This window comes from Chroicocephalus ridibundus, chromosome 2 (assembly GCF_963924245.1).
Source record: "Chroicocephalus ridibundus chromosome 2, bChrRid1.1, whole genome shotgun sequence".
In the NCBI taxonomy this organism is placed as follows: Eukaryota; Metazoa; Chordata; class Aves; order Charadriiformes; family Laridae; genus Chroicocephalus; species Chroicocephalus ridibundus.
The window spans coordinates 35,021,408-35,044,289 of NC_086285.1; the positions used below are offsets into that span (position 1 = coordinate 35,021,408).

Genomic DNA, 22,882 nt, shown 5'->3' on the forward strand with positions numbered 1-22,882 from the left:
GATCCTACTTCAATTGTACATCTCAAAGTAATTTTGTTACATCATGATGCAAGTGTTTGTCCCATACAAAAGTGTACAAGAGGCTTTTGTTTTAAAAATAGTGAAAAATATTAATTATATTTATGTATACTTAGTCCAGACTTTGTTAGTTGTTCTAGGCAAAAATCACCAGATTCCATCACCTTGCAACTCAAGTTCAAGCCATTTTGTTTAAGATGAGTGGTGACGTGGCCTGAATTAATGGGGAATTTGGAATTCATTCTCGAAAATAACCTGGAGGAATGACTTCTGTTCAGTGGAACAGTCCGTTGCCTGGCAATACTGGAACTGGAGAGTTTTAAGTCTTTTGTAGGGATGTGCTGTGGACTCTAAAACATTTATTAATGACAATGAAGTCTAATACCAAGCATTCTTATTGGGGCACTTTAAAAACATAATGAACCTTGCCCTTTTGTTTCATACTTTGTAGTAATATGAGTTACTAAGACATTTTTCTCCTTGACCACTACTTTTCATTGCACTGCTATTGGTAGTTATGCAGTCTGTCAATACCTCCAGATCTCCTACGATCTTGTGCCTTTTCTCGTTTGTCTGCATCCAACTTCATCCTGTCTTCAAGGCTTTCTCTTCCCTTTCCTTCTTTAATAACTCTTCTTGTGTAACAGTCACTAGTTTTGTGACATGCTGTTCAAAGACTGAAGACATTGTTTAGGTATTACTGTCATTCTGGTTCAAACTTTGCAGGGGAGTTTGAAACATTCTACCAAATTCTTTAAACAGGAATAAAATGATACACAAGATTTAATGCATGTAACTCCACAACAGTGACTGGAAAAAGGAAAACATGACACCCATTTTTAAAAAGGGTAAAAAGGAGGACCTGGGAACTACCAACCAGTCAGCCCCACCTCTGTGCCTGGTAAGATCATGGAACAAATCCTCCCAGAAGCTATGTCAAGGCATATGGTTGACAGAGGTGATTAGAGAGCGCCCACATGGCTTCACAGGGGTAAATCGTGCCTGACTAATGTGGCAGCCTTCTACGATCAAGTGACTGTGGTGGTAGGTAAGGGAAGAGCAGCTGATATCATCTACTGTGACTTTGACATGGTCCCATACAATAGCCTTGGAGAGATACGGGTTTTGTGGATGGACTATTAGATGGATAAGGAGCTGACTGTATGGCTACATTCAAAGAGTTGTTGTCAATGGCTCAATCTCCAAATGGAGATCAGTAATCAGTGGTGTCCCTTAGGGGTCTGTATTGGGACCAGTACTGTTCAATATCTTCATCAGTGAGACAGAGAGTGGGATTGAGTGCACCGTCAACAAGTTTGCAGACAACACTGAGCTGAGTGGTGCAGGTGATGTGCCTCAGGAACAGGATGCCATTTGGAGACACCTGGACAGACTTGAGAAGTGAGCCCGTGTGAACCTCATGAGCTTCAGCAAGGGCAAGTGCAAGGTCCTGCATTTGTGTTGGAGCAATCCCCAATATCACCCAGTACAGACTGGGTGATGAAGGGATTGAGAGCGGCCCTGTGGAGAAAGACTTGGGCATATTGGTAGATGAAAAGCTGGATGTAAGCCAGCAATGTGTGCTTGTAGCCCAGAAAACCAACCATATCCTGGGCTGCATAAAAAGCCGCAAAAAAAGAAGCGAGGCTAGCAGGTTGATGGGTGGGATTCTCTCCTTCTTGTCTGCTCTTGTGAGACCCCATCTGTAGTACTGCGTCCAGTTCTGGGGTCCCCGGTGGAAGACAGACATAGACCTGTTGGAGAGGGTCCAGAGGAGAGCCATGAAAATGATCAGAGGGCTGGAACATGTCTCCTATGAAGAAAGGCTAACAGAATTGGGGTTGTTCAGACTTGTGAAGCTCTGGGGAGACTTTATTGCAGCCCTTCAATATACAAAGGGAGCGTCTAAGAAAGACTGAGAGATACTTTTTACCAAGGCTTCCCTTGGTAAAAAGGGGCAAGGGGCAGCAGTTTTGAACTGAAAAAGGATGGGTTTAGATTGAATGTAAGGAAGAAATTCTTTACTGTGAGGGTGGTGAGGTTGCCCAGAGAAGTTGTGGATGCCTTATCCCTGGAAGTGTTCAAGGCCAGGGGGAATGGGGCTTTGTGCAACCTGATCAAGTGGGAGGTGTCCCTGCCCACAGCAGGGGGGTTGGAACTAAATGATCTTTAAGGTCCTTTCCAGCTGTAACCATTCTATGATTCTATGAATATGAGAGTCAAAGGTGTTTCTGACCCTGTCTGATGCTGACTGCAGGTGATGCATGCAAGAATAATCTGCTGAGATACTCTTTCCACCGTTCAGTGATCTGCAGCTCAGATTTTCCTGTGCCAGAACTGGGAATTTTTATTTTTTATTGTTTATATTTAATAATCCTTTATGGATTTCTTTGCTTCAGTGAATTTGTCTTTTTTGAATCTGTAAATTTTTTACATGTTCAATACTTGTCTGCAATAAATTGTCCAAATTGTTGTGTAAGACACAATTTTTATTTAATGTTCTCAAACTCCTGTATTAAGAAAAATTAAATTATCTGATTCACCTCTATACCACTCACAGTCTTCTATTATCTCTGTCACATATGCCAGTTATTAAGTGAGGGGAAGGTGTTTAATCAGAAGTGTAATATTCTAGGACTTCAGTTATTGTATGAAAGAAAGAGCATTTACATGAAAAGTAACTTGTGGGTCTCCTTGCTCATGTTAACGTAATAGTGAGTATGTGTAAAGCAGAACTCAGTGAGTTGTATTCTAAGCAAGGAGAGATGCCTGTAGGTGTAACAAGGTGAAAAAAGTTTAAAATAGCCACAGTATCTACAAGCAAACTGGCAAATATAAATACCAAGGGTGGAAGTCGAAGGAGCTGAAGGATAGTGGTTGTGTGATCTTTTGAATAACATCCAGTGTTTCCCTGGATGTTCATTGGCAAACAAGCTGCTGCAAATACCTTGAAAGAAACAAGCTTCAAGCTATGGAATCTGCAGTAAAAAGATAAGTACAAAGAACTGAGCTATTTTCCAAGACCAGAAAAAATGCAGGAGTTTTTCTTAGTTTTTTACTTCATAGTGTGTTACTTGGCACTCTGAGGGTGTAGTTGGGAGGAGTATAGAAATTTAGCATAGTTTTTCCAAAGTCATGAAAGGTCACCTGCAACTGTTCGCAGGTTGCCTTGAGCTGAGAATTGTTGCTGAACCACAGTGTTCTAAATATTGTAGCATTAGCATCCTTTTCAAATGCTTCAGAGCAATTATAGAAGCATTTACTTTTCTAATTACAAAATTGCTTTGGTTGTGGGATTTTCTTAAACTGAAATTCAAAATAGTGGCAGAAACAGTTTAACAACTGCTGGTGAAAACAAATGTTTGCCTTGATGATGGTAGCTTAAAAATAAAGTAACAATAAACTGTTCCTGAACTTCGTGCATAAGGAATGCATAATCTACCTGCTCAGCTAAATTGCTTGTGGAGAATAACCTGATAAAGGTGGCTTAGTAAAACAAGCTTTTTCTGCCTGACCTGTGAGTAGCAAGGCATGACTTCATCATTATTTTTAGATAAAGTGGGGAGGGGAGTAATTTCAAGTACCAGCTTTGCTCATAATTGTGAGGTGAAACACGTTTCTAATGAGTTGTTTCTATTCTATCAGCTGCAAGAATTAAATGTAAGTTCTTAAGTCTTCAAAGAAGAATGTTAGTAAAACTGTATTTCCCTGTTAGAGTACGTGGTCTTATAAAAATGTTTCATCAGTACAGATGCACTCTCTGAGAATATCGGGTTTTGACATCTGCGCTCTCATTCCTTATTGTCAGAAATTGGAGCATATAGACCAGAAAATGAGTTGGCTGAACTTTCTTTGTCAGAAAATGTCAAGCAAGCAAACTGAGTGATACTGCACATCTTCATCAGCCTGTTAGTATTATTTTATTTTTTTTTAAGGGTGCTTAGATCCACACAAAGCCGACCTTCTTGTTCTTCCATTACCACCCAGGGCAGGCGTGCGGTGAGAAGCATATTTAAAATCTGATTTCAATAGCTTCCCCAGTGTAACTTAACTTATAGAGTACTTAGCTTCATGTGATTTTGCTACTGGTAGACAAGACAAATCAATTCTTACTGTTAATATATTTAAAATGTTTCATGGCAATGGCGATTATTGAAAAATGTAACTATATGTGGAATGGGATGTCATGTTCTAAAGGAAATGTTAATTTCAAGTGTAAACATTTTTATTATTGAAAAACAGCTACATTTTTCAAAGATCAGTAATTTTTAATGGATAACTTAGTTAATAGAAGTTGGTTTATTCATATGCTGTAGCATAGTAGCTTTGGAAGTAGTCAGGACTGCATAATGAAATACAGTTTTTTATAGGGAATATTTTGCTCTTGTCATGACACTTTCACCAAGACAATAGCTCTGGATATCTGCGGTCTCTTGAGAAATGTAGCATCAGCACACGCTTAGGTTAGTTTGGGCAATAGTTCTATGGATTTCAATATGCATCCGTTCTTAAGAATGGAGTTTCGAGTGATGTTTTGTACTACTGACGGTGGCTAAAAGTCATATACCTTAATCAGCTGATTATTGGTAAACCATGTTATCCCAACATGCATAATTAGTCTTAATAGATTGGCAGTCTAGTATCATTTTGTTGTAAAGAGAAAATGAACAGGTAATATCCTTCTGCCAAAACAAACTTGGGATACATGTTAGGTACAAGTCTGACTTTTCTTAATTATAGACTACTTTCAAGTGATGATGTGACCGCTTTTACCTTGAGCAAAATACTGAAGTCTAAGAAATATGGGCCTTGGTTGTCTTGTTTCTTTGGTCATCAAGAAGTAACTCTGACTAAACCATCAAGGTCTTCAGTTGTTCTGAACCAAAAAGGAAGATTAAGCATACTGTTTTATAGGGATAACAATGTTACAGAAGGAGCTGGCAGAAATTCCAGGGGTTTGGATCCTGGAGATATGCGTGGCCCTTCTGTGATTCTATAATATGTAGATCTGTTGGTCCGTGCCTGATGAAGGCTGTAACAAAGTTACAGTTTTTACATTTTTGATAAACAAATTAGTCTTTGTATTGGTTAACCTACCTACCCATAGGCTGTTATAAAACCAAGGCTTGTGTCTCATGTTTAGTCTTACTGTAAAAGGTCTTTAAAAATGTTTTATGAATCTTGTTTTTCCCATTAATAACTTTTAATCACCTTGCCAGTGTGTTTTTTTTGTTCTGAATAAATTATCAACTGCTATACAATTTAACCTAGTTTTAAAATCAGCTATTTTCTTTTATGTTGAGAACATTTTGAATGTATGCATCTGTTAACTAATCCCTCCTGTGCATAGACTCGTGTTTATTTTTATCTTGATTAATGTAAAGATAGCATTTCATATTGCCAAAAAGTTTACTTCAAGGACATTTGTGAACCTTCTAGTGAGGTGTAAAATATGTAAGCTAGCTAAACTGTAGTAGAAAAATGCCACAAAACCCAACAAAAAATCCCCCACTCCTCCCCCCAAAAAAGCAAACAGGGTACTGGAAACTTACCTTGCATTTTTTTAATGTCAGCCTCATTTGGTCCTTTCAAGATTAGGCTATTACTATTTCCATGGTAGTATGCAGAAATGGAACTGAGATGGTGAAAAACAGGCTTTCTGAGACTACTATTTTATTTTCCATATGGTAGAAGTGTGTAAGGTAGGTATTTAATTATATGTTTTTTTTATTGTTACAGTTTGTCAGGTATTGAGCTCCTCTAGTCAAACTGTAGAGACTAACAGTCAACAAGTTTTTTTTCTAGTCCCATACCCAATACAGATTTAAGGGGAAGAGTTGGAAAAAAGAACTGGTCCAAGTTCTGTTGTGGCTGTAAGCTGTAGAATGACCTGACAGTTTGGGTGGGGTGATGGGGTAGATGGAGATGTTCAGTAAAAGTAAACTTAAAAACCTACATTTCTTAGATCTATTAGTAGTTTCCATGTAGTGCATCTGACATTTGGTAGCACAGTTGGTGCTTGGGTTTTCAGTTATCTGTTTACTCTAAGGTTCAGTACGCAGGGAATTACTTGTGTGAGGAAGTATTCCTGAACACTCATTCTAAATACACTTTTCTTTTTGACTGCTTTTTCAATGATGATGAAAATCAGGGATTTTTGTTATACTACTGCCTTAGCAGTAGTATAGCAGGTTATTTTTCCTCATTCCAACTCCTTCTTTAGAATACCTAATAAATTGACTGTATTTTCTTTCCATTTAAAGCCACAGCATCCAGAACAAGCAGAGACACTGCTTTGTTTTGACTGAAACCTCTACTTGGTTGTGCAAGACTAAATTTTGTGAAACTGTAACTCAGTGGTTAATTTTCATAGAATTATAGAATGGTTAGAGTTGGAGGGCACCTTAAGATCATCTAGTTCCAGCCCCCCTGCCGTGGGCAGGGACACCTCTCACTAGACCAGGTTGCTCAAAGATGGAGCATCCACAGCTTCTCTGGGCAACCTGTTCCAGTGCCTCATCACCCTCACAGTAAAGAATTTCTTCCTAATATCTAATCTAAATCTACCCTTTTTCAGTTTAAAAACATTACCCCTTATCCTATCGCTACACTCCCTGATAAACAGTCCCTCCCCATCTTTCCTGTAGGCCCCCTTCAGATACTTTTCTGTATTTGAAGGCTGCTATAAGGTCTCCCCAGACCCTTCTCTACCCCCCGGACCCAACTCTCTCAGCCTGTCTTCACAGGGGAGGTGCTCCAGCCCCCTGGTCATCTTTATGGCCCTCCTCTGGACTTGCTGCAAGAGGTCCATGCCCTTCTTATGCTGGGGACTCCAAAGCTGGACACAGTACTGCAGGTGGGGTCTCACCAGAGCAGAGTCAAGGGGCAGAATCACCTCCCTCAACCTGCTGGCCACGCTGCTTTTGATGCAGTCCAGGATACGGTTGGCTCTCTGGGCTGCGAGCACACATTGCTTTTTTATGTTGTTTCTGTATAGGTGTTGTATATTCTGGGTTGTATTTGTGGTAGCTCTTTCCTATGTTTAATAAAGTAATAAAAAAAAACCCCAACAACTGGCTTTCCATTTAAGGAAAGATACTACCAGCAGGGAAGACTTATTTTCTGTCTCAAAGTACTGAAGTGACTTCAGGTTGTCATAAAACACCTGGGGTAAAGCCTTACATTTTTGAAAAGTCATTGAAGTACCTTCATGAAACTTCTTGGCCGTTTTGTGTTGCCAATAAGATTCTTGCACAAAGGAAAAAGGCTTTTTTTTTTTTTAAGGTGTTTAAAACCCTTAAACTTATTTTTTACTGCATTAAATCTTGCACTTTTAAGTGATATTTTTCGCAGAAGTTAAGCTTAATTATGATGCTGTTCAGTAATTTTTTGAACACACTGAACCATTAGACATAGGAAGCTTTTGGAGGAAAGTATAGCAAGTTCTTAAAATTTTTGTCAAAGTTGGCAACAGGCAAAAGATCAACAGATAGAAACTTGCTACAATGTCCCTGTAGGAGGTAGAAGACACAGATGTCCCTTTTTTTGGAAAAAAATTATCTTGGAATAAACTATTGATGCTTTTTTTTTTTTTTAATTTTAAAATCTTGGTGAATCTTATTCAAAGTAAATTATCTGTATGTCATTGTGGAAGAAGAATGTTAGAGTAAAGAATGTTTGCTAGGTGACCGCAGTTGGGATATGCAGAGGAAGGAGAAATGAGAAACCTCTTTTCCCCCTTTGCTTTGCATCAGTAAGTTGTTGAATGAGTGAGCTGCTGCATCAGCTCCAATGCTTGCAGAGCTTTGGAACTCTACAGGCTGTCATTAACTTTACTTGTCTGTCCTGTAGTAATATACATTGAATTATGTATGTCATTGCAAACTTCTCTTTCATTTTTGGAATATGCAGTTGAACAAATTTTCTGTTTTGCAACGTTAGCCACGCTGGCTCTAGGTATGTTTTGCAAAGCGTTCCTCAGATTTTGTAGTAATGTGCATGCTACTGAGATACCTCTACGTGATTAATGCTGTCATCTTTCTGACTGCTGAATGCTGGTTGCACAACAGCAACAGGAAATCCATACAAATTGTTCTGGGGAACTAAGTACCAGAAACCAGAAGTGTCCTTGCCTAAGTCTTAAATTTCTCTTCCTTCCAAGGTCCATTTTCTAAACATTGACTCCCATGATTTCTCTGGATCATTAAAGTTAAGTCTCTTTCTTTCCCTTCCCTGCCCTGTTTGTCTCAAAGAGTAGTTTTCCATGCTTGCTGCCTCAGGTGAACTAGACCAGTGTGATAGCAATGCAGGTGCAATGTGTAGTAAAAAGAAACTTGTTCTGACTTACAGTGGATGGCCAAGCCTAATAACCATGATCTTCAGTGGCCAATCACTCCGTAGGAAAGTACTTCCTAGGTACCATGCATTAGCTTTCTTTAATCATGCAGGTGGTGTTATGGGAGTTATTTTGCAAATTAGCTTTGAAGCCTAAAATTGATTGAGAGGTGTATATATATATATTATTTGGATTCATAGTGATTACTTAAAATTGTTGAGTTTTCTTGCATGAGTGTGTTGTAGACTCATGTATACGGGAAAGTGTAGACGCAGTTTTACTACAAAATTCAAAAGCTAAGTGATGCTGAAGAACAAAGGATGTGCAATCCTTTATCTTGATAATTCTGGATCTTGTGATAGTAAGTAATGCATTTACTTAACTGCTTAAATGGGAAAGATTAGTGACTAAAATAATGCAGGTTCTTCTGTTTGAGGAGCTTTAAAAATTTCTATAATGTTCTTAATTACATTCAGTCATATATGCAATATTGCAGTGACTGAGAGTCTTGTTGCACTTGATTTGCAAAATAAATATTGTATCAGGTTGCCTTGTTGTTTGCATGTTGTCCTGTGGTCAAATAAATAGTTACTATCCAAAAGAAAGAGAGAACTTAGACCTGAGAGAAAATGGAATGCAATGGAGTAGTTTGTATCAGTGTTATTTTATACACTAGCATTTTGTTGTAACTTAACATTGTAACCTGAGAGAATGTACAATAAAGTTCAGTCATAAACAAGTTCAACGATTATTTTGTTAGTCAAGAATGTTTCACGCTTCTAGGAAAATAATATTAAAGAAGTCATAGGAACTTAACAAGAACTTTTTATCTTCTAAGAGCCGGTGTAAATGTGTGGTGACTGCTTTGAGAACTCGTATATAATACACACACAGATGAACTGAAGTGTGACTCTGTTCCCTCATGTAATGCTTTGTTTAGATCTCTTTCTGACATCTGTGTTGAAACATGAGATCTCTTGTTAACTGGAAGGTTTGATTATGAATGGTGAGGTGTAGTGATATCAGGTCTTGCGGTTTGGTGTGTGTCAGGAAGAAGTAATGTCAAGTGATCTCATGATTGTAGCAGAATTTCTGGGAGGCTTTAAATGGTATTTTAATGCCACTAGTAAGAAGTCATATGGATTATTTTAATAGGTCTTTTTTCTCCATCTAGAAGGTGTCAAGAGATCATTCTTTTCCTGTATGGATAACATTATCTCAGCCACCTGTTTTCAGAATAAGCAGCATTTCTTTCAAACTAAAAGCTAATTTGTATCTAGATCCTCTCTATTGAAAAATCCTCAATTTTATAAACTTTCAGAAGGTGCCCCAGTTTAATATTGTAGGCTGCTGACAAGCTTGTATCAACGGTTAAGTTTTCTCAGTATCTTTTCTTCAGTAAACTTAATTGAAGAAATAATGAAATAACTTTGTCTTCCCTTAATAAGTATAAATGATGTAAAAGTTGAAGCCCTTAGTGATCCGTAGTGGATTTCAGTATATAGTTTAAAAAAATCAAAACGCCATGCAACTCAAGACTATAGCAGGCTCACTTTGAGATTTAGACTAGTCAGTTGTTTTGTGAAAGCTTCCTGATTTTTCTTCAAGAGCAAAGATTTTTCAGCTGGTCTAAAATACATTCATTTTACTCTCAAAGAACAAGAATGAAAAAAGTTATCTTTAACAACTTTAAAATGAGATGCATTTATTTCTGTCCTGTATGCTACTAGTGTGCTGGCTTGTTGGGATGCTTTTTCAGGAGTTCAAAACAAAAATTAAGTCCAGGAATTACATTGTTGAACTTCCCAGTGTTTTCTAATAACTAATTAAAACTCTGGCAAAGAACATTTATCAGATATGTGTGCTTCCTTCAGTTACACTTTTACTTCAAAAAGTAGAGATTTGCTTATTGAATATTGTGGCCTGGATCTTTAAATAAGGCTACTTGTCTGATATTTTGAGTTTCAGAACCTTCTGTTCTGAATTTAGTAAGTGGAATACAAAGGAAGGGAGTTTAAAATAACAGCTCTGTGAAATTAGTTTAAAGAAGAAAATCAAGATTCACTTAGAAAATGTAATAACTTTGTTACTGCTATCTAAAGAGCAGTCATTTAATTACTGTTTAGCTGAAACCATATGGATAATGTAATTGTCTGCTTGAGACCTTACTGTTGGCATTTTCTCTTTTGTATTTTTGTTGTCACCTTTACAGTTATTGTGAAGAATTTCTACTCAGATGTATCACTATAGTATGTTTAATGAATAGATTAAGGTCGTAGCTCAGTAGTATGTATCCTATACTTCAAGATACGCATGGTCCTCACATGGGGGAGGGAAAGTTTGGAGCAGGTAGTTTGTGTCAGCAGTGCCACTTGATACTCTGAAGAAGTATTAGAAGACCCTTGTGTGATTGGTAGTCTCATGACTTAGAGACTGAAAGTTGGTTCATATCGAATCAGCACAATATATCGGATTTTTGGAAATGCTGAACGGGCTTCCTCATAAATGTGGGTTGGCCAGATCCAGCAGGAGTTATGTGCTAGACATTCATCACTCTAGCACTAGTTGTGGAGTGAAAAAATGAAGTCGTCCTCCTCGGGGTTCAAGTGCCTCAATTCACATCTTACTTGGAAAGCCTTGGTCTGGCAGCCAAGGGGAAAGTTGCATTGAAAATTTAATATCAATTCAAGAAAATCAGAGATAAAGGGAAAACTGAGAGAAAAATATGCTCTTCAGCTGTGTTCTGACCACAGCCTGGTTAGGTCCAGGGACTTTTTTTGCTCAAATAGGACTTTGTGACATGGATGGAGTCATTCCTCTAACAGACTGTAACGACAAAGGATAATTCTTATTAATGTACTTGAAAATGTGACTGATAATGAAAATAGCATAAGAGGCTGCAGTAGGTGTGGCCATAATACCTGTTGCATGTTTAACTTTTACAGCAACCATTTGTAGACTCATCATTTATAGTGCCGCTGTGTGAATTAAAGGAGTTTGCATCTTGGGTGCATTTAACAGACAGAAGAGTGGTTTGTGTTCTGCGAAAGACTACAAGCTGAGCAAGTTCTTCCTGTTAATTTATTTGCCTTTGGCTAACCAGAAACTGCAGCTGGTTTTCCACGCGAGCAATTACATTATCATGTTAAGATGAGCATTAGACGTGACAAAAATGAGCAGCCATCTTTGACTCTGGCTACTCACAGCACTTGGTCAGCACTTCAGCAGCTTAACAGCCTGACAAGGAATTGCCCCTGGACTAGCACTTTCTTTGGAAGCTCTTGTGTCTGCTTCTACCATTGTTAGACCCAAGCAGATATTACTATTTGCATTTATACCACAGTGTTCTCCTTACCCTGTCCTATTCTTCCTCAAGGATTTTCATCAATGCTTTTCTTTCCCATTAGAATATGGGAAATAAATTGATTTCCAGTACTATTCTGAAAAGAAAGACTTTTTTCTGTCCTAGACGCATGGAGGCTCTGCACTCAAGATTAAGCCTGTGATTCTTTTTCTGTGGTCCCTCTGCTGCAAATAGCAAAGTTTCTTTCGATTTTTTTTTTTTTTTTTTTTTTTCTTGTAATAAGTGTCTGTCCAACAGCAAGTGGGATTCAAACGTTATCTCTTCTGGGTTTGTCTTTGTTCTTCTCAGAGAACGGAAAGTACTCAGCATCTGTCAATGTTTGTGGCCTGCTTAAGAAAACAAGGAATTTGTATTTACTCATATCTAGGCAGACAGGTGCAAGTTCCAGACAGAAAGAGATAACCGGGAAAATTTGGTCAGTGCTTCTGGTGAAAATAACCTGGTGCTGACCTAGGCACAAGACAGGTTTATCCTATTCCTGTAGCCAACAGTGGTCTGTTAGAGGACAGTCAAGTCCCTTTGGGCAGTTCTCTGTATATCTTGTTCTGTAGTCCTAACCTATCTGTGTGTATATGGTGGCGTTACATGCTGTGTGTTAGGTTTCATCTATGGCTGTTATCGAGGTGTTATACAAGATAACATACATTGCTCCTCAGCAATCCTGTGAATGAAGTAGTCATTATCCCTTGCTGTGTTGTGTATGGATGCACTTGGTAGCCAGGCAGTTTAGACTTCAGAGAGAGTGTTCTTCTCAGTCTTATCCCTGTTGATGGTATCTGATACACATGCTTGAGAAGTAAGTTGGAGTACCCATTTGAATCTCTCTGAATCGTGTTACCTCCAAGGGATTTATAAGTTTTGAATTAATGCTTCAATACTGAGGACTTTCAAGTCTTAAAATATTATAGTCTATTCTAAGGAATTCTGGTTGGTTATTACACTCTCTGAATAAGTAGGTAGTGTTTCCTCTTATTTCCCATGTGTATGAAGGCACTGAATTTTGGAAACTATCAGCATCTAATGATATTTTGTCCCATTCCTGTTACTGGCAGGACAGGCATTCAGTGTTGTCAGATTGCAGCTGGAAGTCATATCTCTGTGTCAGATTTATTTTGTCATATTATTTTCTTAGACCGTATAGTACTAACTTTTTAAGCAAACATAATATTACTCTGCTGCTCAAGAAACTACACTTCTTACCTATATTGAAATAGTCTTTATTTTGCCTTCATATCAAGACGGTAATCCTGATTTCCTTTGATCAAGAAAGCCAATGAGATCAATAAACTTATGCAATGAAATTGAATTCTTAATTCATCAAGTGAATCTTAGAATTCCATTTAATTCAGTCAAGCTGCTTTCCCAGTCTTCTTGGAATCATACTCCCTTCTGCAAAACAGAATCATAGAATATCTCAAGGGACCCATAAAGATCATTGACTCCAACTCCCTGCTCCTCACAGGACTATCTAAAACTAAACCATATGACTAAGAGCGTCGTCCAGATGCTCCTTGAACTCTTGACAGGCTCGGTGCCGTGACCACTTTGCCTGGGGAGCCTGTTGCTGTGACCGACCACCCTCTCAGTGAAGAACCTTTTCCTACTGTCCAACCTGAACTTCCCTGACGCACCTTCATACCATTTCCATGTGTCCTATGGCTGGTCACCAGAGAACGATCAGCACCTCCCCCTCCGCTGCCCCCCTTGAGGAAGATGTAGACTACAATGGGGTCACCCCTCAGCCTTCTCTCCAAGCTGAACAAGCCAAGTGACCTCAGCTGCTTCTTGTAAGTCTTGCCCTTGAGACCTTTCACCATCTTGGTTGCCCTCCTTTGGACACGCTCTAACACTTTGATGTCCTTCTCATATTGAAGTGCACAAAACTGCACAGAGCACTCAAGGTGGGGCTGCACCAGTGCAGTGTAGAGTGGGACAATCACCTCCCTCAAACAGCTGGCTATGCTGTGCTTGGTGCACCCCAGGACATGGTTGGCCCTTTTGGCCGCCAGGGCACACTGCTAACTCATATTCAACTTGACATCAATCCAGACCCCCAGATCTCTTTCTGCGGGGCTGCTCTCCAGCCTCTCGCCCACCAATTTGTTCGCATAACCAGGATTACCCTGTCCCAGGTGGTGAATCCTGCAAAAAAAACCAAACCAACAAAGCTCTGGTATGTTAGCTTGTTCAAGTATAGTCCTACAACATTTATTTTTCGTTGTGGAAGTTCCTTTGTGGTTCAGTGTTGGTTCAGGACAGATTGTAGGAGAAGTGACAATTCTGTATGTGCCATAAAGCAACTTTTACAATTAGTTAATTTTAGTTCTTTGAATATAGATAGGTTTTCAAAGGTTATTAGAGGGACATTAATTGGCAATAGATTTAACAATCTATTTGTCTAAGATTTTGTTTAGCGTTTTCTCATTTATCTCAACTTCTGAGAAAAAGAAAACACTTCTTAAATCAGTTCACATTTCTTAATATCAGTCAGTAATTTTCAGTCTTGTACTGTTCTAATAGCAAATTACATAAAACAGGGCTACCTAAGGTAGCAGGTAAGTCCTCTGGTAGTGCTTCAGGAAAATGGGCTGGATTTTCTGTTGCTTGGTAGCTCTCCTTAACTTTTGGTGGGTTTTTGTTCTATAAAACGTGTGAAGTTTATTTGTGCATTTCAGTTATTGAAATGACTAAAAAAAGTAAAAACACTTTCTTATTTTACAGGTCAACAGCAAGGACAGGATGGAGTAAAAGTACAGCAAGCCACAATAGCTCCTGTTACTGTAGCAGTAGGTGGCATTGCTAATGCAGCAATTGGTGCTGTTAGTCCTGATCAGATAACACAAGTGCAGCTGCAACAGGCTCAACAAGCTTCTGACCAGGAAGTGCAACCTGGCAAGAGATTGAGAAGAGTTGCCTGCTCATGTCCTAATTGCAGAGAGGGAGAAGGAAGGTAAATGTAAATTTTATCAGTATATATTTAGGCGTCTTACCACAGTTTGTCTCATTTGGGCATGAGATTTTCTTATATTGCCTACATTTTTTAATGCTTTTATTAGAATGTATGTTTATATATTTCTTTTTAGACAGGGAATTGTAATTGTCTCTATTAGCATGAAATATTTTTCCTAATAATTAATAATACTTTAGAATATAATTGCCTGCCTGTTTAAATTTGATCATTTTAGAGGCAGCAATGAGCCAGGAAAAAAGAAACAACATATCTGCCATATTGAAGGATGTGGAAAAGTTTATGGCAAGACATCTCATCTTCGAGCACACCTGCGCTGGCATACTGGTGAAAGACCATTTATATGCAACTGGATTTTTTGTGGCAAGCGATTTACAAGGAGCGATGAGTTACAAAGACATAGAAGAACTCACACAGGTTGGTCAGCCTTCTCTGTATGTATAGTACACCAAGTCTGAATCATAGTGGCCATGGTTAAATAGTGTTATCAAAGAGACCACTTATTAGGAGCTCTGAAAACTTCTTTTAAATCTAAATAAAGTAACTTTAAAACAGAGTAAGTGGTAGGTTTCAGTTTTCATCAATGCAAGCTGACTGTGATATCAAATAAATAAAATGAGATCTATTCAAACGGTTCTTTACTACCTGTGTTAGAAAAAGATGACCGTTTCATCACAGACAGGTAATTTCCATTAGCTAATGAATGCCTGATCTAAATTTGGCAAATTTTCTTGAGCATGTAGGTAAGGGTAGCTTTAGAATAAATATTAGGAAGAAATGCTTTACTGTGGGGGTGGTGAGACACTGGAACAGGTTGCCCAGAGAAGTTGTGGATGCACCATCCCTGGAAGTGTTCAGGGCCAGGCTGGATGGGGCTTTGAGCAACCTGGTGTAATGGGAGGTGTCCCTGCCCGTGGTAGGGGGGTTGTAACTAGAATTTAAGGTCCCTACCAACCCAAACCATTCTATGATATGGTTCTATGTAGGATTGGCCATGGACCAGGGTTGTAATTTTCTCACTGGAACTAGCTCAATCCTTAAGAAATTTATTAACCTAGTCCATACATCAGATTTGATCTTCTTGGGAAGTTTCTTGAAGTTTCAGGTGAGAACTAATAAAGCAAGTTCTCTTCGCAGTTCAGATTGGAAAGGTGGACCTTTTAGAAACTGAAAAATTTATCAGCCTTCGTATTTCTAGCCCCAAGAAGGTTGCCCTCCTGCCCAACTTGTAGCATCAGAAGATAGCACTCAAAGTCTAAGCACTAATTACATTTGAACAAAGTGACAGAACTTCTTAGTACGGTAAATTAGAAGGACTGGTTGCGGATGTGAAGGCTGGGGTCAGCCTTGGCTGCAGTGACCATGAGTTGGTGGAGTTCAGGATCCTGCATGCAAGAAGCAGGGTAATAAGTAGGATTATCAGGACTTTGGCCTCTTTAAAGACCTCCTTGGAGGAATCCCATGGATTAGTGCTCTAGAAGGTAGGGGGGTCCAAGAGAGCTGGTTAGTATGCAAGCACCACTTCCTCCAAGCTCAAGATCGGTGCATCCCTATGAATAAGAAATCAAGCAAAGGAGGCAGGAGGCCCGCATGGATGAGCAAGGACCTTCTGGAAAACTCAAATGGAAGAAGAAAGTTTACAGAATGTGGAAAAAGGGACTGGCCACTTGGGAGGAATAGAGGAATGTTGTCAGAGTATGCAGAGATGCAATGAGGAAGGCTAAGGCATACTTGGAATTCACTCTGGCAAGGGATGTCAAGGACAATTAGAAGGGCTTCTGCAAGTACATGAACAGTAAAAGGAAGACTAGAGAGAATGTGGGCTTGGTGCCGAATGAGGTGGATGCCCTAGTGACTGAGGATGCAGAGAAGGCAGAATTACTGAATGCCGCCTTTGCTTCAGTCTTTATGCTAAGGCCCACCCTCAGGAGTCCCAAACCTCGGAGGTAAGAGAAAAAGTCTAGAGAAAGGAATACTTTCCCTTGGTTGAGGAGGATCGTGTTAGAGATCATTTAGGCAAACTCAAATGGGCCCTGATGGGATGCACCCACAAGTGCTGGGGGAGCTGGCATATGTTAGTGCTAAGCCACTCTCCGTCATCTTTGAAAGGTCATGGAGAACTGGAGAAGTGCCTGAGGACTGAAGGAAAGACAATGTCACTCCAGTCTTCAAAAAGGGCGAGGAGGAGGACTGGGAAACTACAGGCCAGTCAGCTTCACCTCCATGCCTGGAAAGGTGATGGAACAGCTTGTTCAGGATGTCATCATTAAGCATGTGGAGGAAAAGAAGGTTATTGGGAGTGGTCAACATGGATTCTCCAAGGGGAAATCATGCTTGACCAATCTGATAGCCTTGTATGATGGCATGACTCACTGGGTAGATGAGGGGAGAGCAATGGATGTTGTCTACCTCGACTACTCTGTCAGACCTACTCTGTCAGACTTATAGAAGTTTATGAAAATTCTCTGGTGACCTGAAAGTCAAAGCTTCTCACCAGATAATCACAGCGTAGCAAGTATTTGTTGAGAACATTTTAGTAGTGAAGAGTGGATTTCCAAAAGCCTTTGACCTGGAAATCAGACAGGTAGAGAAGAAAACATTGTATCCTTTTAAAGACAGTTCAAACGTTGAATAGAAAAAGGTCAGATTCAAATGACCAAGCAAAAAGTGTTCAGTGCTCTCTTTCAGTAACATTTTGGTTTTGTTCTTCTTTTAAAAAAGGTGAAAAAAGATTTGAGTGCCCGGAATGTTCTAAAAGGTTTATGCGAAGCGACCATCTCTCAAAACATGTCAAAACTCATCAGAACAAGAAGGGTGGTGGAACGGCCCTTGCTATTGTTACCTCAGGAGAACTGGACTCTTCAGTTACTGAGGTTCTTGGTTCTCCAAGAATTGTCACTGTTGCTGCCATTTCTCAAGATTCAAACCCAGCAACCCCTAATGTTTCAACAAACATGGAAGAATTCTGAAAGGATCATTTATATGGATGCCTAGTGCTGCACTTAAGTTTACATACCTTTCAGGATATGGAAGTGGGCTGGTAAAGTGGATTACAGAGCAGGAAATCATGTTTTCAGTCATGACTTCTGTAAGTGTTCCAGGTTGGAGGGTCAGCATGGGAAGTGTACACCGGTGCAACAAGACAAAAATTTCAAAAATACAAACAGCGCAAATTGATGTACTGGATAAACAGATGGGGGAATATTATTTCCATACTGTACTTTTTTAGTTATATGTCTGTATGTCATGTAATGATTTTAAATGAACTCCCCCCCCCCATTTTAGCATTGTATGTTAATGTGTTCATAAAATTAGATAATATCAATGTAAAACAGGGTGGAGCTTGACTAGGATTAATATCATTTGATGAAGGTACTTTGTTTTTATAATAAATTTGTAATATTTTCATGAGAACATCATTTTCCCATAAGGCACAGCAAAGCCGACTGAACGATAGTGGAAATATTTTAAGGTTTTGCTCAGTCCATAGAACACGTCAGTTGATTTTGGCCGTCTTTTCTCAAGTTTTGGAATTACTCAACTAGCAGCTGGATGATGCATGCTGCGAAGTGGTTCTGAGGTGGACCTCAGATTAATGTTGACCACTACATTATAGTAGTGTGTATAAATGACAATCAGTGAGTTCTAATTCCTCTCTTTGTTTGGAGAGCTAAGGTTATGTAGAATTAGTGTATACAGTAGGAAAGATAAACCCATAGAAAGATAGTAACATAAGATTTTACAAAAGTAACTGTATCTTTATGTAGGATGAAAAATGAATATGGCAGCTTTTGTGTCAGTTTTTGGTATTTCATTATATTTTAAAACATTTGTGGTCCATTTATAACCTTGTAGGTAACATGAATCATTAAAACTCGACCTTAAGTATTTAAGTGTTTTAATTTTGTTAGAATTCATGGAAATTAATGAGACAATTGAGTGTTGTAGCTCATTCTCCAGTATCTTCTCTCTGTAAATACTAGTTATTATATTGTGGTTAATGTGCTGAGTTCTTTATGCTTTGACTTAATAGCCAAAGAAAAGAATTAATTATCACATTTTAACCAAAAAAAGGTATTGACAGTAAACATTTTCTCTCTTTTCCCCTAAATATTACTGTCTTTGTTTTCTCTTCAAGGATAATATGTGGGCTGGTAATAAATATCTGTTACCTATCAGGTCTTACATTGAGCCTCCAACCACAAAACAAACTGGGGAAAGACAAATATAGTTATCTTTTTACTACATGACTTTTTGATTTCAAAGGTTTGGTTACATTTTCAGATGTACCAGTTTAATAGGGATATAGAGGAAATTAAAAACAACGATAACAAAAACAAACTGCATTTTGTATGTGAAAACTCCAGTACATACAAGGAGGAAAGATGGCCAAATATTTCATACTCAGGATTTATAATTACTTCCCATAGGTATAAAAATAACCTTTTACACATACAGTCATTTGGTAATAATTCTCATGACCATTTTTAGAAAAAATTTCTACACCAAAATATTTTTGATGTAACTAAAGGAAGTACAGTGCAAGAAGGGTAAGTTGGTTTTTTTCCCAGCAAATTCCAAAAGGACGAATGTGTTTGGTAGCTGTTGGTTTGAGAGACGTAACAGATACCTTGTGCATTCCCTCACGAAACATATATTTCTCATCTGAATACTTTATCAATCTTGTGGTGTTTTCTGTATTTTTGAAGCAAGAGAAATACCAATCATTGTTTACACTGTGTACACTTTAGGCCAGCCCTTTGTAGCAAAATACTAAGCTGAAGGTATTTTATACTTTCAGTTTACATAAAAAGCTTTGAGATTAAAGAAAAACAATTTTACACTGTGGTTATAAATTTCAAGTTTCTTAAAGCTTTTGTAGACTTGTAACAGAGTCTTTAAATTTTAGTTGGGTTTTGTACATTATTTTGTATATTTTATTTAAAGTACTCTTAACTGATGTATCTGGATTTAAAACATCAGAATCAATTAGATGTTACATTTAATACAGATGAACATTAGGTAGTATTAACTGTTAATTTTATTATATAGGAAATGAAACGTCAAATATATATTTTATCATTAAGCTTCACAATCAGTGCTATAAATTTCTTTATGCAAAGAAAAAACTTTCCTAATGTTAATACCATGTTTCCTAGAAATTAACAATTTTTGTAAATGGAAGTTACGAGCATTCTGCACAGCCATTTCATACATAATTTTTTCATGCATACTTATGTATGCAGATAGGAAACTGAAGTAATTTTTAATCTGCGATGAGTCCCTATTATAGATGTATCAGACCCTAAATCTGGTTGGCTTCATAGCATCTCAAGTACATTAACTTGTGTTAGCAGGTGCACATTTTACCGCTGGAATTAGAAGCATTTTGCCAGTCTGTTCTGCATACCATTCTGAATCCACTTTTCTGTCTTAAAAGGATCGTAAATTTCAATGTCCTTTATTTGACTCAGTGGGATATAGCTGTTGTAAGTAATAGGGCACAGATGTGCAGTAGTATCTTGTTTAATGGCATTTCATTGTTCATTCCCTTTGCCACTGTTAAAAATTTTGCTTTATTGTAATTATCAGTGCAAAGTGTATTTACCATGGTAGAACTCCAGTGTTAGAATAGTTTTTTTCTTACAATATACTTTCTTTGGTTAGGTTCGTGTATGTGTTGCCGATTACATTAGAAATTGGTGTTAAGTCATTATTTATCACATTCTTTCACGAGAGCAGTAATAAAAGTGTGTAATCTAGGAGAAAAAGTTAATTTGTCAAAGTTAGGTAAGCATGATGTTTAGGTCCTATTTTTCAATTTTATAACTGTTTTATTGCAACAATATTTGTATTTAAGTCTTCATTTTAATGCCTTGTGGTGTTTTTTTATGCATGTCACTGAATTGTCATCCCGCAAGAATTGATGTGCAGCATAGGGTATTAAATCTACATAATGATTTTGAAACAGAAAAATAGTTGATGGTAAAAATGTAAATGTTTTGCAAAAATTCCTTATAAAAAAGTTTTGTAGTAATATTTCACTTGTAAATTTTTCTAAAAAAATGGAAAAGGAAAAAAATGAGAGTAACGTTTCCCCACATCTAGAATTTAGAAATTCATTCTGCCAGAAAAGCCTGTAAGGCATTAATTTGACACTTTTACAATGCTGATTTGTATAATTTTTTGGTGGGTTTGGAACTAAAATCATGTACAAGTTGTTGCCTGCAATAACATTTTGCAAGTAACCTATTAAAATTCCCTTGAGTTTAAAAGGTTTCTTCATTTAATTACTTACAATATAAAGCAGCAATAAATTACGTTTGAGTGATAATCTGTTCATCAAGAAGAACACCAGAAAGCAAATGCCTCTCAATGGGGAAAGGTTGGCAGCAGCTTCTGGATTTGTGTAATTAAGACCTGTACTTGCTGGTCAGCGTTTCCCAACTGGCAAACTCCCAGCAGGGAATTAAACCAGCAGATTCTAGCTCAGCACGAATTCCGTGGGATTCGTTCGGCCCTTGGGAATGGAAGTTACGGTTATTCCTGAACATAGGAATAACCAAAGGAATAACCAAAGGAAAAACTTTTCTAAGGTAAGGAGTGTGAACGCACACAGAAATAAATAATTAAAAGTAAAAAAAAAAAGGGGGGGGGGGTGGAGAAAAAGATAATTCAGTTTGAGAGAGAGAGAAATAATAGAAGTGTCATGATTGTATTGCAGTCAGGGAATGAAACGAACAAATAAATGGAGATCCCAAAGTACTGACTTGAACTCATATAAAATATATTGAGTATTTCTTAGTGAAATGTAAACAGTCCCCTGCATTGTGTTACACCAAAATAACTTTGGTGGTATAGTAAATTGCTAATTATAATGTTTTTTAATACTAAAAAAAATTTTATGGAAACTTTGCCATGCTTTTGCAGTGAACAAGTAGTAGGATTTCACAAAAGAAGAAACAAATATAGAATCACAGAATCTTCTAGGTTGGAAAAGACCCTTAAGATCATTGAGTCCAAGCGTAAATCTAACACTGCCAAGTCCACCACTAAATGATGTCCCTAAGTGCCACATCTACACCTAACAACACCACTTGCTTGTTCCATCTTCCAAAAGAAGATGGAATTTAAAATTTGTGGCTTCTGGCCTCGTACTGCAAGACAGAATCATCTTTCCGCTTTCCTAATTGAGATCTAAAATCAATTGTCTTTATTGTACATTTGCTGAAATACCTGTTTAATTTTAAGTCTCATTAACCTCTATTTGAATTCAACGATTCTAACATCAGACAGACTTATTAAGTAAAGTCAAACTATGTCATAATTCAAAGTAACTGCATCTGACCAACTAATACGTCTTTATTGGCCAGTTCCTTAGTATTGTGGCACTGGTATTTTTATTGTTAATAAATACAGGGGGTTTTGAAGCAATTTCTAGATTATTGAGAAGAGAGTAGTCCTCTACTTGTGCAGCCACCATTGTACAATATCAGAAAACGTAACATAATCTAGCATAAGGACATTAAGGATGAATATGCATGTTGCATTTTACCCTTTTAGTCCTTTAAATGTGATTGTTCTACTCAGTGAAAGATAGAGTATAACACTAAATTGAGTCATTTCTTCTGCAACTTTGGATCCAGTAACATTGTTGTAATTTTCTGAAATTATATTTTATACATTTATTCCATTAGCTTAATTTTATGTACAGGTAAGTAGAAAACACCAGGGTGGGTTTTTTCTATATGTAATATTCATATTTAATTCATGTTGAAATTCTGCTGTCACTGTCATTTCCTTATGCTTTCCATATCCCCGCTTCCCCAAAGCCATTTGCATCGTTTCCCAATATCCTGAGATTTGTCAATGCACGTGGAAACAGTGTGGGGACCAGCAACTAGCACACGCTATCTTTGCTTGCCAGAATAGCTTTTGTGGGGAGAGAACAGCAAGATACCTTCTCTAGCAGGACTGCTTCTCTCTAAAAATGGCTAGACATTATTACCGGCAGCTCAACTGGTGACAGAATCGACTGATATGAATGTCGCTAAAGGCACTTTCTTCAAGTAAACCAACCTGAGGGGGTGATTTGGCTCCATGTGCCCACTCCGTAACACAAGTTATTCACCATTAACAAAAATGGTGAAAGGTCTCTCGCTGGGGTGGTTGCCCCACCATTTCATGGTGGACAACA

The 22,882-nt window shown here is 38.0% G+C and overlaps 1 protein-coding gene across 2 annotated transcripts in view; it reads left to right on the plus strand.

Annotated features, from left to right (window-relative positions):
• SP4 (Sp4 transcription factor) overlaps positions 1 to 21,237 on the plus strand; it is a 29,051-nt gene extending 7,814 nt beyond the window's left edge. Inside the window, exons 4-6 of one of the 2 annotated variants that reach the window (XM_063324989.1) lie at positions 14,439 to 14,667; positions 14,903 to 15,102; positions 17,407 to 21,236. In XM_063324989.1, coding sequence (XP_063181059.1) covers positions 14,439 to 14,667; positions 14,903 to 15,102; positions 17,407 to 17,654 — 677 coding nt within the window. In that variant the 3' untranslated portion in view covers positions 17,655 to 21,236. Of the gene's footprint in view, positions 1 to 14,438; positions 14,668 to 14,902; positions 15,103 to 17,406 lie in introns of both variants that reach the window. The other variant, XM_063324991.1, reaches the window with a different exon arrangement.
• Positions 21,238 to 22,882: the final 1,645 nt, after the last annotated feature.